Here is a 12,742-nt window from a genome sequence, read left to right on the forward strand (position 1 = left end):
TATATATATATATATATATATATGGCCCTTTGGATCGTTCGATATATTGCAAAAGCGTCGACGCGCGAAGGCGCTCATCATCTCTACGACGTTCGTTTAGTTTTTATTTTTATTATTTCTTTCTTTCTTTCTTTCTTTCTTTTTTTTTCTTTTTCCTCGTATTTTCTTCTTCTTTTTCATTTCTTTTTTTCTTCTTCTTTTTTTCTCTCTTTTTTTTCTTTTTTTTTTTTTTTTTTTTTTTTTCTTTTAGTTTCGTTCTTTTTCGTTAATTCTTCACGGCGAAAAAATGAGAAGTTCAAAGGAAATAACGTTTGGCACCAGAGCAGACTGCAATTTTATTGTCCTTCCTCTTTTATCGAAAGAACGTCTTCGCGCGTTGGACGATCTAAATACTTTACTTACTTACGTGTGGATTCTATTGTTCAATAGAAATAAATTCGTAGGATATCGATCGATCAATAGACAGACGGCTGATCCGCATCGTAGTTGAATTAGAGAAATTGAAAACGCGTTTACAATTCATACATACGTAATACATATACATATATACATACATGTGTGTACATATATATATGTACATGTACATACATTGAATTCGATCATTTTGCAAGAGGCAGACGGTCCGTCTTACACAAGATGTTTTTATTTAAGAATAGTAAATGTCTCGTTTCTCATCCTTTCTCTCTCTCTCTCTCTCTCTCTCTCTCTCTCTCTCTCTTTTTTTTTAATCAAGATCTCTTCCATTCACGTTTCCTTCCTTCCTTCCTTCCTTCCTTCCATTTTACTTTTCTTCCTTCCTTCCTATCTTCTCATCTTTCTCATTCCACGATCGACGGTCGCGTGGATTTTAGAACGTAATTAATTGGCAGTGATTGACGGTCTCAGGCCGAAGATCATTTTGCGATCTTAGCGCGGGAGGAAACGTACGTCTTCTAAGAAATTTCTTCTCCTTCTTCTTCTTCATCTTAATCTTCATCTTCTTCTTCTTCTTCCTCATCTTCATTTTCTTCTTCTTTTTTTTACGGAAGTGTCTTCTTCATTCGATGATTATTTCTCGACCGTCGATCTACCCTTAACATATATCGTTCTTTTTCTTCTATTCATCTTGCTTTAAAAATAGGAAGGATCATCTAACGCTGTACGTACGAATAGAAATATTTTCAGATTTAACGAGATATCGTTCCTCTTCGAGAACACGTTATCGCCATCAAAAGATTTGACGAATGATTTCTCTGAATAGTACAAAGACAAATGGATAATATCTTCTTCGTCGTTGCGGCCATTTATACGAAGGAAGGTAGGGTTTTAGAGGACAACGTCGTCTAATCTTTTAATATCCTAACGGCGTTGTCGTATAATGAAACGTTCTCGAAAGAACAATCTTCTTCGTTAATTTCAAGCGAGCTGTTCGATTCGCTCTCGTTGCAAGTCGAAAGGCGAACACACATACGCATGCACGCACGCACGCGCGCAAACACATACACATACACACACAAACACACAAACACACACACACACACACACACATTCTCTTTCTCAATTTCTCTCTCTCTTTCTCTCTCTCTCTCTCTCTCTCTCTCTCTCTCTCTCTCTTACTCTCTTACTGTTTTACTCTCTTAACTCTGTTAACTATGTCAACTCTCTTTCTAATACAAACGTGAATTTTCGGATAGGAGGCGAAAAACTTACGAGGATCCTCCTCCTCCTCCTCCTCCTCCTCTTTACTATCATCATCATAATCCTCTAATCTTCCTTCTTCTCCTCTTCATCCTCCTTGTTGGAAATAACGTCGATGGCAATGACGATGACGGCGATAACGACTACGAATCGTCATCGTTGTCCCCGATCTTGCCCATTTTGCCACGCTCGACGACGCCATTTTCGTTCGTCCACCTTTTTCTTCTTTCTCTTCCTCTTCTTCTTCTTCTTTTTCTTCCCCTTCTTCCTCTTCTTCTTTTTCTTCTTCTTCTTCTTTTTCATCTTCTTCATCTTCTTCTTCTTCTTCTTCTTCTTCTTCTTTTCTTTATTTTCGTCCTTTCTATCGCCGTTTCTCTCGGTTGACCGTCGCCATTCCGCGCGGCTTCGAGGACCGCTCGGTGAGACGATGGATTATACGTGTCTCTTCATGTGGAGCGCGAGGTGATCACTGCGAGAAAAGCATCGGTCGCAGTGCCGACATTTGAACGGCTTCGCTCCGGTGTGCTTGCGATAGTGACGTGTTAGCTCGTCCGAACGAGCGAATCGCCATTCGCATCCTTCCCAGCTACACTTGTACGGCTTCTCACCTGTAACATAATCATAATAGCCAATCGATTATTTACTAATCTCGATTCATTCTATCTATAATGCATGTAACTCTTAAATTAAGTATACTTTATGTATGTCCTTTTACTTTTTTCTTTTTTTTTTTTTTTTTTTTTCAATGAACAAACGACCGACGTTACATCTTTTTATTTGTTATTCTTATATATCTTGTATTATAATATTTTTTTAGAATCAAAGAATTCGTTTGTCTTAATTTTTTAATTTTCATTTGAAATAAATCAAAGTATATATTGTTTAAATATTTTGAAGAAATGATATGATAACGATTGCTTCGCTACGAATATTATCCACAGTTTTTTATTTTTCTTTTATTATCATATATAATTTTATTTCAAACAAAAGAAAGTTTACATATAAAAGATAATTATTCCGTGTCTATTCAGTTTTGGAAAATTGTAAAAGATCCATTAAAATTTGTTGACGTTTGAATAGAAAATAAACAAACAAAAAATAATAATAGATATCATTCGAAGAGAGAGAGAGAGAGAGAGAGAGAGAGAGAAAGAGATATGACTGACAAAAGAAATAAGACTATATTATTAACCCGTAAATAAGCCATATAGAAATATAGAAGGTGGCCGACGTTGATGAGGCTATGCCAGAGAAGAGACAATGGAGAGTCACCACCTGTGGCGCAACGTTACCGAGCTTAACAAGCTAGGCGATGTAGATAGAGAGGAGAAGGAGAAAACATCGAGGATGATGCCGAGAGGGATGGAAGGGTTGCTGGACGGGATCGTAGAGATCGGAGAGTGCGCGAAAGGTTACGAACCCCCTGTGGAGTTTCGCTAGACTCGTTCGTTACATTTTCCGTACGAATGAGTGAGTGGAGAAAATGAAGATCGAAAGAAAGAGAAAGGGAGAAAGAGAAAGAGAAAATGAGAGAGAGAGAGAGAGAGAGAGAGAGAGAAAGAGACAGTGATTGTATCGTTCATCGGACTTGCAATAACAAACGAAACGACTCTCTGTATACTATCCCCCTCTTTAAAACTGTTAGAACTTTTCTCTCTGTCTCTCTTTCTCTTTTCTTCCACGTTTATCGAATTCTCTTCTTTTTGCTCTTACTTCGAAACCAACCTCGAACAATCGTTTTCTCTCTCTTTCTCTTTCTCTTTCTCTTTCTTCTTTTCCTTCTCCCACGTCTACTCTTCTCTTCTATTCCTTTTACTTCACACCACCCAACGACCTTAAAGGGATGAACCTCGAGTGGACGCAACCCAATTTTCACGTCGACGAAAGAACTACTTCGTGCGGAAAGTCAGAAGAGCTCGGTTATCGAAGGTGTCAGCAGTTATATTAAAGCTGCACATTCTCTCTCTCTCTCTCTCTCTCTCTCTCTCTCTCTCCTGTTCTATCTTTCTCACTTGCTCTACCACTTTCTTAGGTTTTCTCTCCGGTATACTACTACCAACGCTATTGAAGTACAAATCGAGCGAGAAAGTTTGCTTCTACCTTTCTTTCATTCTTACACCCTATCCCACCCCAATCCCGTCTCACATCCCACCGAAGAATCAAGAATAGACATCGAAACTACGTTTTAAACTCGGTACCCCTAGAGACAGAAGGGTGCGAGAGATGTTCGTAATTTACGATATCGAAGTAAATAGAAAAGTTTACGAAAAATTTCTCGGTACGGTTCTTTTGAACAAAAGCAAAAAACAAACAAAAATTCATGACTTCCGATGTTCGCGTAAATTCGAACGATTTATATCCTGTGATCGATGAGACTGTCGACAAATGTAGAAGATTTATCTACGTACTCACACAATTAAGTATATACATTATATAAGTATATACTTAATTATAAGTATATATTTACTATATATATATATATATATATATATATATATATATATATAAATATATATATATGTCGATATGTACATATAAATGAGATAAGTGACGTAAAAAACATTACTAACTAACTAAATTACATCTATTAAGACAACATAGTTACTTTTCATACGTATGATTGCGTAATATTGAAGTAAAACCAATGGAATCGTGAAATTTCTAGTGAATTCGAATCACAAAGGATACGGTCGGATAAAATTGAAGAAGAATTTGATTCGTGAAATTCTTCGAACGAATACGCACGACGGTTTTCACGCGAATAAAATGGAACGGGATGAAAAATTTATTTGCACGTTCCTTTCCAGGGAAGAGGAGGATAAAAGAGAAAAGAAAAGAGAAAGAGAGATAGATAGATAGACAAAGACAGAGAGAGAGAGAGAGAGAGAGAGACGCGTATGTTTTCCCTCGCTGAAGTTCGAAAGAGCATCGTTTCCCGTCAAGAGGTGTGACGCCGACAAATCCAACCTGTACGTGGCAACGCATAACCAAATTCAACGGTTCCTTCTTTCTTTTTCTCTCTTTCTCTCACTACTGAAAGTACCCTCTGTCCCTCACCCACTCACACACTCCTCATCGCCCACCCCCATTGTGCACCCTCCCGTCTTCCGCCAACGACACCCGACATTTCGGTAGCGAGCGCGAGTTTAAAGGAAAATATGGGACACGTACTCTTCCTCAGAACCCTCTTCTATTCGTCCCTCTTTTCACTACCACTCTCTCTCTCTCTCTCTCTCTCTCTTTTTCTCTCTCACTCACCCTTCACCTTCCACACTACTACTACTACTACTACTACTAATACTACTTCTGACACTATCACCCCTTTACCAGCATCTCCTTCCACAGAAAGTCATCCCTTTCTATCCTATACTCATACCACCAACCCTCCTTAGGTTAACGTTCTCGCGATGCCGAAGAAAAATGGCGACGTGGAATGAACGTCGGTTCCGCCTGGAATTGCTGCTCCTTGCGACGCGGCAGAAAGGAAGTGTTCCTACCACGATAAGGATAAAGCGTTTTCGAGAGGATGACAAGGGTCGCCACGAGAGGAGTCTCCATGGGTCTGCTACTGAACGTAGGAATGGGTGGGCCCCTTTCCTAAGGGACGGCTACGGAATTATCTCGAAATAAAGGGATATCGATATTCTGTGACATATCGAAAGAAACATTATTCTTTTCTCCTTCTTCTTCTTCTTCTTCTTCTACTACTACTTCCTTGTTTTTTTTTTTTTCTTTTTATTTCAAATGAAAAATGGACATTAAGTGTCAATGTAGATGCGATGAGTTTTATAATTTCTTCGATTAATAATAAATTTCAAATTTATCCTATCTCTCTAACTATTCTCTAAACTAAGTGATAATCTAATTTCTAATATTAAATGAAATAATATCATATGTGAAAAAGTTATATAGATATTTTAAAATCAATAAATTAAAGAAACAATGATCTATAAAAAATAAAAAAAAAAAAAAATAAATCCTAATTGAACTTTCTTTTATATATCCATTTCAATCCTTGAATACTTAAATCAAGTTTATTTACATAATATTCTATAACGCTTTAATCATATTTAATTACAAATCCAATTACATTAATATTGAAAGAAAAAAGAAAAATAATGGAAAAGGAAAACAAAATAAATTAAGCCGAAAATAATTCTCTGCCCGTAATTATATTCAAATTTTTAAATATATTCATTACCTTTATGATCTTACGCACGATCAACCAGATATATTAGAAAAAATTAATAATTAATATTTTATTTTTTAATGATGTACATTACAAAGAGAAAAGAAGAGAGAGAGAGAGAGAGAGAGAGAGAGAGAGAGAAAAAAGAAATAAACATCGCCAAAAAGGCGATCGAATATCGAGTAATTACGGATAACGATTATCGGATGCGTTACATGACCGCATACAAGCTCGAACGTGAACATCGAACTGTAGAATAAAGTAGCCGCTAGGTTACATGCTAGCGTGCGTTAGCGTTCGTGTGCGCGCGCGCACACGAGCATGTAAATTGTGGCGCATGTGCCGATTTCAACGGAGAAATGGGTTGTAGCTAATGTAACTGAGTACGTGTGTATGTACGATGTACATACATAACGTGTAACGCGCAGCACGCATTTTATCGCTGCATAATGGCCTCCCGGCGGTTCGTTACCACCTATGTAATAAAGCCATATTAAACAAGATGGCTCAAACTCAAAGTATTACCCTTTTCAGCCTTCCCTCCTGGTAAATATGTATTATAAATGCGGAAAATATTTATCGAAAATTTCAATTTTATAATACATTGCTGTTATATATTTTATTCTACGTGTAATATATATATATATATATTATTTTTATTATTAAGTGACATAATTAGATGTCAATAGGGGAGATGTATGAAGCAGATATAAGATTAAATTTCGTAGGATTTGAGAGAAACTGAAAGACATGTCGAATGGTACGAAAATTTTTCATTCGAATTCGGAACGAAAAGCAGAAATAGAATTTGCAAGGGACGTGGAAAATTCAGGACGAGTCATGCATATTTGTCGGTTTCATTGAACGCACGGAACACCCTCAGGTAGCAATGGTAATTACGTGCGCGTTACGGTTGACGTCCCAGGATCGCAGCAATGCTCGTGACGTTCCATCTCGATTGGAAAATGGATATTACAATATACGATGCGTCGCATCTATGTATGTATATATGTATATATATACGTATATATATATATGTATATATAAATATATATATATATATATATATATATATATATATATGGATTATACGTGCGTTACATCGCGTACATGCTCGCACGTCTCCTCTTCCTATATGCGCGTGACATAGAGAAGGGTTTGTCAAAATTGCGGCCAATTCTGGATGGTACTTCCGTCAAACCACGGAGAATGAAGTACGATCCGAGAATATTCGAGGGAGAAGAGCGACTGAACGAAACTTCCTCTACCTAGATATATTCAAACGCAACAACGCCGGAGGACGATAGTATCTCGAAATTTCAGAGAATGTTTAAATTTCAATATATATTTATGTCTATAGTATAATATGATATATAGTAAAACGAAAAGAACGATTTTCTCTCGGTACACGATATAGAAAAAAGGTAAAGGAAATAAGGTCGATTGCGAAAAATCGATGGAAAAGATCGAAATGATTTTTGAAGAATTCTGTCCAATCTAACCTTCCCTCCTGTCTATATACGTATGTCCCTCTCGAGACCTCGTTTTGTCAGCCTCAGGAAGGTCATGAAAGAGATGGTTATCTTTCACGTGAAATCTTTTTTTTTTCCTTCTTTCTTTCTCTCATTTTGTTTCCTCTCTCTCTCTCTCTCTCTCTTTTAATTATAACTGTATCACGCATGCACGCGTATGTTTGTATTTTCTCTTCGCTATACACTGTACAATGAAACAGAGAGTTATTGTGAATAAATGAATGAATAAATAAAAGAGTAAATAAATGAACAAATAAATAAATTATCGAAAGGAATATATCACGAGCGTCGAACGTAATATTAAAAACAACCCTTTTGTTTCCTATTTCACTTCTACCTTATCCTTCATCGTTCTTTTCATCAATGGATTTATAAGTTACAAACGAAACATTCTTTTCTCAATTAATTACTAATCTATGAATGAAAATGATAAAATAATAAGAAATTACGTTTACCTTAGGAGTAACCCAGAATTTCTCTTTTTCCCGAAAGCGAATCGAAAGAGGGGACCAGAGGTTAAATGAGGTTGGGCATGACAGAGGGAAGAAGAGAAGGGGAAGGTTGTCTCTCGACTGTGAAGAAGCAAAAGGATATAGTAGTAGGTGGAATAGCAGTAGGGAAACAATTTTTCTACGTCCTACCGTCCAGCCTTTCTCGCTTTTCGCACGACAGAAAAGGGAGTTCGGGCGAAAGCGGGAACAGGAAGGAGGAAGGAGGTTGAAAAAGGGGGAAGAAGGTGGAGGTTGGTATTGCGTCGATATGTCAGTCCGTCCTGGCAACGTGTGCTCGTCGTCTTTGCATTTTATTAAGTCCGTTGGCAGGAAGGATGTATGGGGTACCTTCAGTCATGTCCCCGTGGGATAGGACAAGCGGAATTTATGGCCAAGGATTCCACACCAACCTCGTCCCTGCAACCCCCTTTACAACCGAAGACGTTTCGCGCGAAAACATTTCGGCCGAGAGAGAGAGAGAGAGAGAGAGAAAGGGAGAGAGCATCCAATACTTCTACTTCTCTTCTTCTTCTTCTTCTTCTCTCTTCTTTCTTCTTATTCTCCTTTTTTCTCTTTTTCTTCTTCTTCTCTTTTCCTCTTCTCTTTGGTACTCCCTCCTCACGTGGGCCAACGTGACAGATCGCTCGGGAGAAACGACCAATTCGAGATTTTATCCCGCACGAAGGGTCCTCCTCGCATCGCAGAAACGTCGAACCAGCCGACACATAGGGAGAAGCTTTACGTCCTTTCGTTACGTTGAAAAAGGAGAAAAAAGATTGAGGGATGGAAGAGAGGATGAGGGGAAGGGGGGAGTAGGATGGATGTCGTCGAAAACCTCTCAACGAGATACCACCACTTCCCTCGTGGTTGGTTCGAGAAAAATTTGTAAATCGCGCGTTCTTCGTTTCCTCTTTGGTACCTCTCTCTCTCTCTCTCTCTCCCCCTCCTTCTCATCTCTCCTCTCCACTCATCCTCATCCTTTTTATCGGGAAAGCATCGGCCAAGTATCTTCTCCCCCGTTCTTCTTCTCCTTCTACTACTACTACTACTACTACTATTACTACTACTTCCCTCGGAGAAAAATATTCCATTTTTCGAACGGTAACGTTTACCTACTTCCCTATCCCCTTCCCCTTCCTCTTCCCCCTCTCCTCCCATTCCTTCGTCGTCTACCGCCTACCACCCATCTTCGAAAATGCGAGAGACTGACTAAGCGTGAAAGAAGAGCTCGCGAGAAGCTCCGGAGAAATTACGGACTATTCTTTCCCGCAAGAAGATTTTAAATTACATTCTTTCGAAAAGAAGAAGAAGAAGAAGAAGAAGAAGAAGAAGAAGGAAAAGAAGTAGAAGAAAAAGAAGAGGAAGAGGAAGATGAAGGAGAAAAGGAAGAAGAGGAAGAGGAAGATGAAGAAGAAGAAGAAGATAAAGAAGGTAGAGATAAGAGAGAGAGAGAGAGAGAGAGAGAATATAGACTGCTATCAGAGCGGAAAGTATTCTTCTATTTTAACGAGAAACGTTGCGTAACGAGTAAATAAGTAGAAAGAAATGTTTCGTCTTTTACTTTCTTTTTTTTTTTTTTTTTTGTTTCTTTTCTTCTCTTCAAAGGGAAAAACATTGGAGGAGAGACTAAAGTTGTTGAAAAAAAAAAAAAAAATAAATAAATAAAATAAAACAAAAAGAGAAAGAAAGAAAAAATAGAATTGATCGTGATAAATTAAAGATTTCTGAATTTGTCAACTTTGATGTCGCACCAGAGAGCACGTTCGGAGGAGTGTGTAATCGTTTGCTCTCGAAACGTAAAACATACTTCACGATCGATATTGCGGTTTTAAGCGGGTACCCCCTCTCCCCTCCCCGCTGTGTTATAGAGCCCGATGCAAATTTAAACCACCGAGATCGGCAAGCGAGTTCTTTTTTTATTTTATTTTTTGTTTTGTTTTGTTTTGTTTTGTTTTGTTCTCTCGGAAATCATAAAAATCGTTCGTTCGTTCTACTATTTCGAAAGAGCCTTTTGTTTTTTACATTGTTCCTATTATTTTTTCAATCAACACAAATATGCTTTACGATTTTTATTTGTTTACATGCGTATGTATATATAAAAATAAGGCCATTCGATGCGTACGAGAGTATTTTGTTTCGTTTTCCTTTTCCTTTTTCTTTTTTTCTTCGTTTATTTATTAATTTATTCCTTTTTCTTTCTTTCCTTTTTTTCTTTCTTTCTTTTGTTTCGGTTTTATTTCTATATATTGTCTCTCTATACATTTTTTAAATGAATACGCTATGCACCGGCAATATTATTTATGCATATGTATATGCATATACGTATACTAAAATAAGCCTATCAGAGCCATCTGTGGCTTTTGTTTTTTTACATTGTTTCTATTACTTCTTTTTCTTCTTTTTTTTTCTTTTTTTTTTTGTTCCTTTTTTTTTTTTTTTTTTTTTTTTTTAAGCAAACAAATACGTGTACATATTTCGTGATTTTTTTTTATTTGTACATATATATGTACGTATAAAAATAAATACGTCGAAATGTGTTTGGTCGTTTTTATTGTTTACATTATTTCTACTAGTTTATTAATTTAACACAAATATATAAATATATATACATATATGTGTGTGACAAAATAAGTCTGATCTAAATCATTCACAAGAGCCTTTTTTTCTTATCTTTCTATTTCACGTTATATCTATCTATACATTCGAAAGAACATACATAGAATTATATTTCACGATTTAATCTGTTTACATGCGCGTACATGAAAATATTCATTCGAGCATTTCGTTTATTTATTTATACTTTATATCTTTTTCCTTTCATCCTTTTTTCTTTCCTTCTTTCCTTTTTTCTTTTCTTTCCTTTTTTACATCGTCCCTCCGTCAGTTTTCTTTTTCTTTTTTTCAATGCAAATCAATATATGCAATACATAACGTAGCGCATACTTCGCGGATTTTATTTATGTACCTAACCGAGGATATAAAAATAGATTCATCGTTGTACAACTTTATTCAGTCGTACTCCACTCTTCTATCCGGATGCAACAGAGAGTCGATATTGTAGAGAAGATAGGTGGATATGCGTCGAGCGTGCAAGATCGATACGAGCTCATCGAAGAAACGGATACGAGCGTCGGAGCTGTGGCAGGCCGCAGATATATATGCGTGTTCGTAAGCATATCGTAGGCGAGATCATCAATATACTCGTACTCAAAGGTCGTCGTCGTTGTCGGGGTCGTCGGTCCTAGAACGACGAAGGAAGGAAGGAAGGAAGGAAGAAGGAAGAAGAAGAAGAAGAAGAAGAAGAGGAATAGGAAGAGCAAGAGAAAGAGGTGAAGGAGAAGGTGAAGGAGAAGGATGAGGAGATGAACGACGAGAGGAACGTTCGTCTCGATGTTGTGAGATGCGGTTTCGCCGTGACGTCGTCGTCGTGCGGAGAGAGAGAGAGAGAGAGAGAGAGAACTTCGACGACGTTTCCGATTGTTTGCGGTGCGAGCTCCGTCGCCAGAGACGACGGATCTAACTTTGGTGCGATCGCGTGTTTCGAACAGTGCCCGAGGTGCGAATCGATGCATATACATTCTCTCTTCAATAACTACGTTATGTACTATATTCGTAAATATACGCGCACATGTAACCAAGTGTATACGTATATTATATATATATATATATGTGTGTGTGTATATGTATAAATAATATGTATAATATATATAATATATATATATATATATATATACTTCTGTATGTGCGTGTGTATATATATATATATATTCGTGTTACAATCGACTAGCTTGATATCAGGCTTATACATATATAGCTTTTGCTGCCTAATGCAGAAACTAACTTTCGTGTAAATAATGTCTATGTAATAACCAGTCGATATTATCCGGGAAACAATCTGTGGCCTACCATTAGAAACTCCTGGTCTTTCCTTGATACAATTAGTGAACGCTTGAAAGTCAATCAACGTCTATATGCGTTTTATTCGGATAACGCATTAACACGTATATTATAACTCGTGTCAATATTTTTTATCTTTTATTTTATTTTTATTCTTTTTTTTTTTTTTTGTTTTTTTTTCCCCCATAAAATTTTGCGGCATGATCGTACTCGAATAAGTAATAAAATAAATTTTCTTTTTGCCAGTCCCATTTTGTTTTTGTTCCTTTTTTTTTTTTTTTTTTTTACTGCGATTTCCTTTGTAATTACACGAATAAGCTTTGTGTGTATTGATAATAAATAAATTTCCGATTCATCGAACTCAAATAATAGAAGAGAAGCAAATGTCAAAGGATTAATCCTTTTGCACTCCAATTATTTTTGACCCGTTTTGTCAGATCCCCAATTTACTTTCTTTTTCGAGCGAGACTTTGTTATCGAATATAATCATTTTTTTACGCATCGATAATGCCGAAAGAATATAAATATATTGAAGAACACGTGGGGAGAGGGGAGGTGGGGATCGATAATTCAATGTAAAACATCAAATCCATTCGTTCACGGCTTTACGTTCAATCGTATTTATATTAATTGTTCTCTTATCGTAAAATTTTCTCACATATTAACGTAATATTACATCTTACACGGCCGATACTTAAAGATCGATGATAGAAGATCATCGATAAAGGAGAAGAGAAAGAGAAAGAAAGAAAGAAAGAAATATATAGTCCGACTTGTTCTTAGAAGACGCCTGTGGTTTGTTCTATCGGAGAACCAGGAAGAAGGAGGCAGGAGAAATGGACTTTGAATTTGCGGTCTAAGCGTAAAAGGAGGAGACACGTTCAATCGCGCAGATGCACTTGGCTCCTGCAACCGTCGAATACGACGACTACAACGACGACAATAGGGTACGTCGA

At 37.0% G+C, this 12,742-nt stretch overlaps 1 protein-coding gene across 6 annotated transcripts in view; it reads right to left on the minus strand.

Moving 5' to 3' along the window:
• Positions 1-983: 983 nt before the first annotated feature.
• The window catches only part of LOC124431969 (Krueppel-like factor 6), a 301,934-nt gene continuing 290,175 nt past the window's right edge, over positions 984-12,742 (minus strand). For all 6 annotated transcript variants that reach the window (XM_046980403.1, XM_046980405.1, XM_046980402.1 and 3 more), the window contains one exon: positions 984-2,285. In XM_046980403.1, coding sequence (XP_046836359.1) covers positions 2,110-2,285 — 176 coding nt within the window. In that variant the 3' untranslated portion in view covers positions 984-2,109. The remainder of the gene's footprint in view (positions 2,286-12,742) is intronic.

This window comes from Vespa crabro, chromosome 23 (assembly GCF_910589235.1).
Source record: "Vespa crabro chromosome 23, iyVesCrab1.2, whole genome shotgun sequence".
Taxonomy (NCBI): domain Eukaryota; kingdom Metazoa; phylum Arthropoda; class Insecta; order Hymenoptera; family Vespidae; genus Vespa; species Vespa crabro.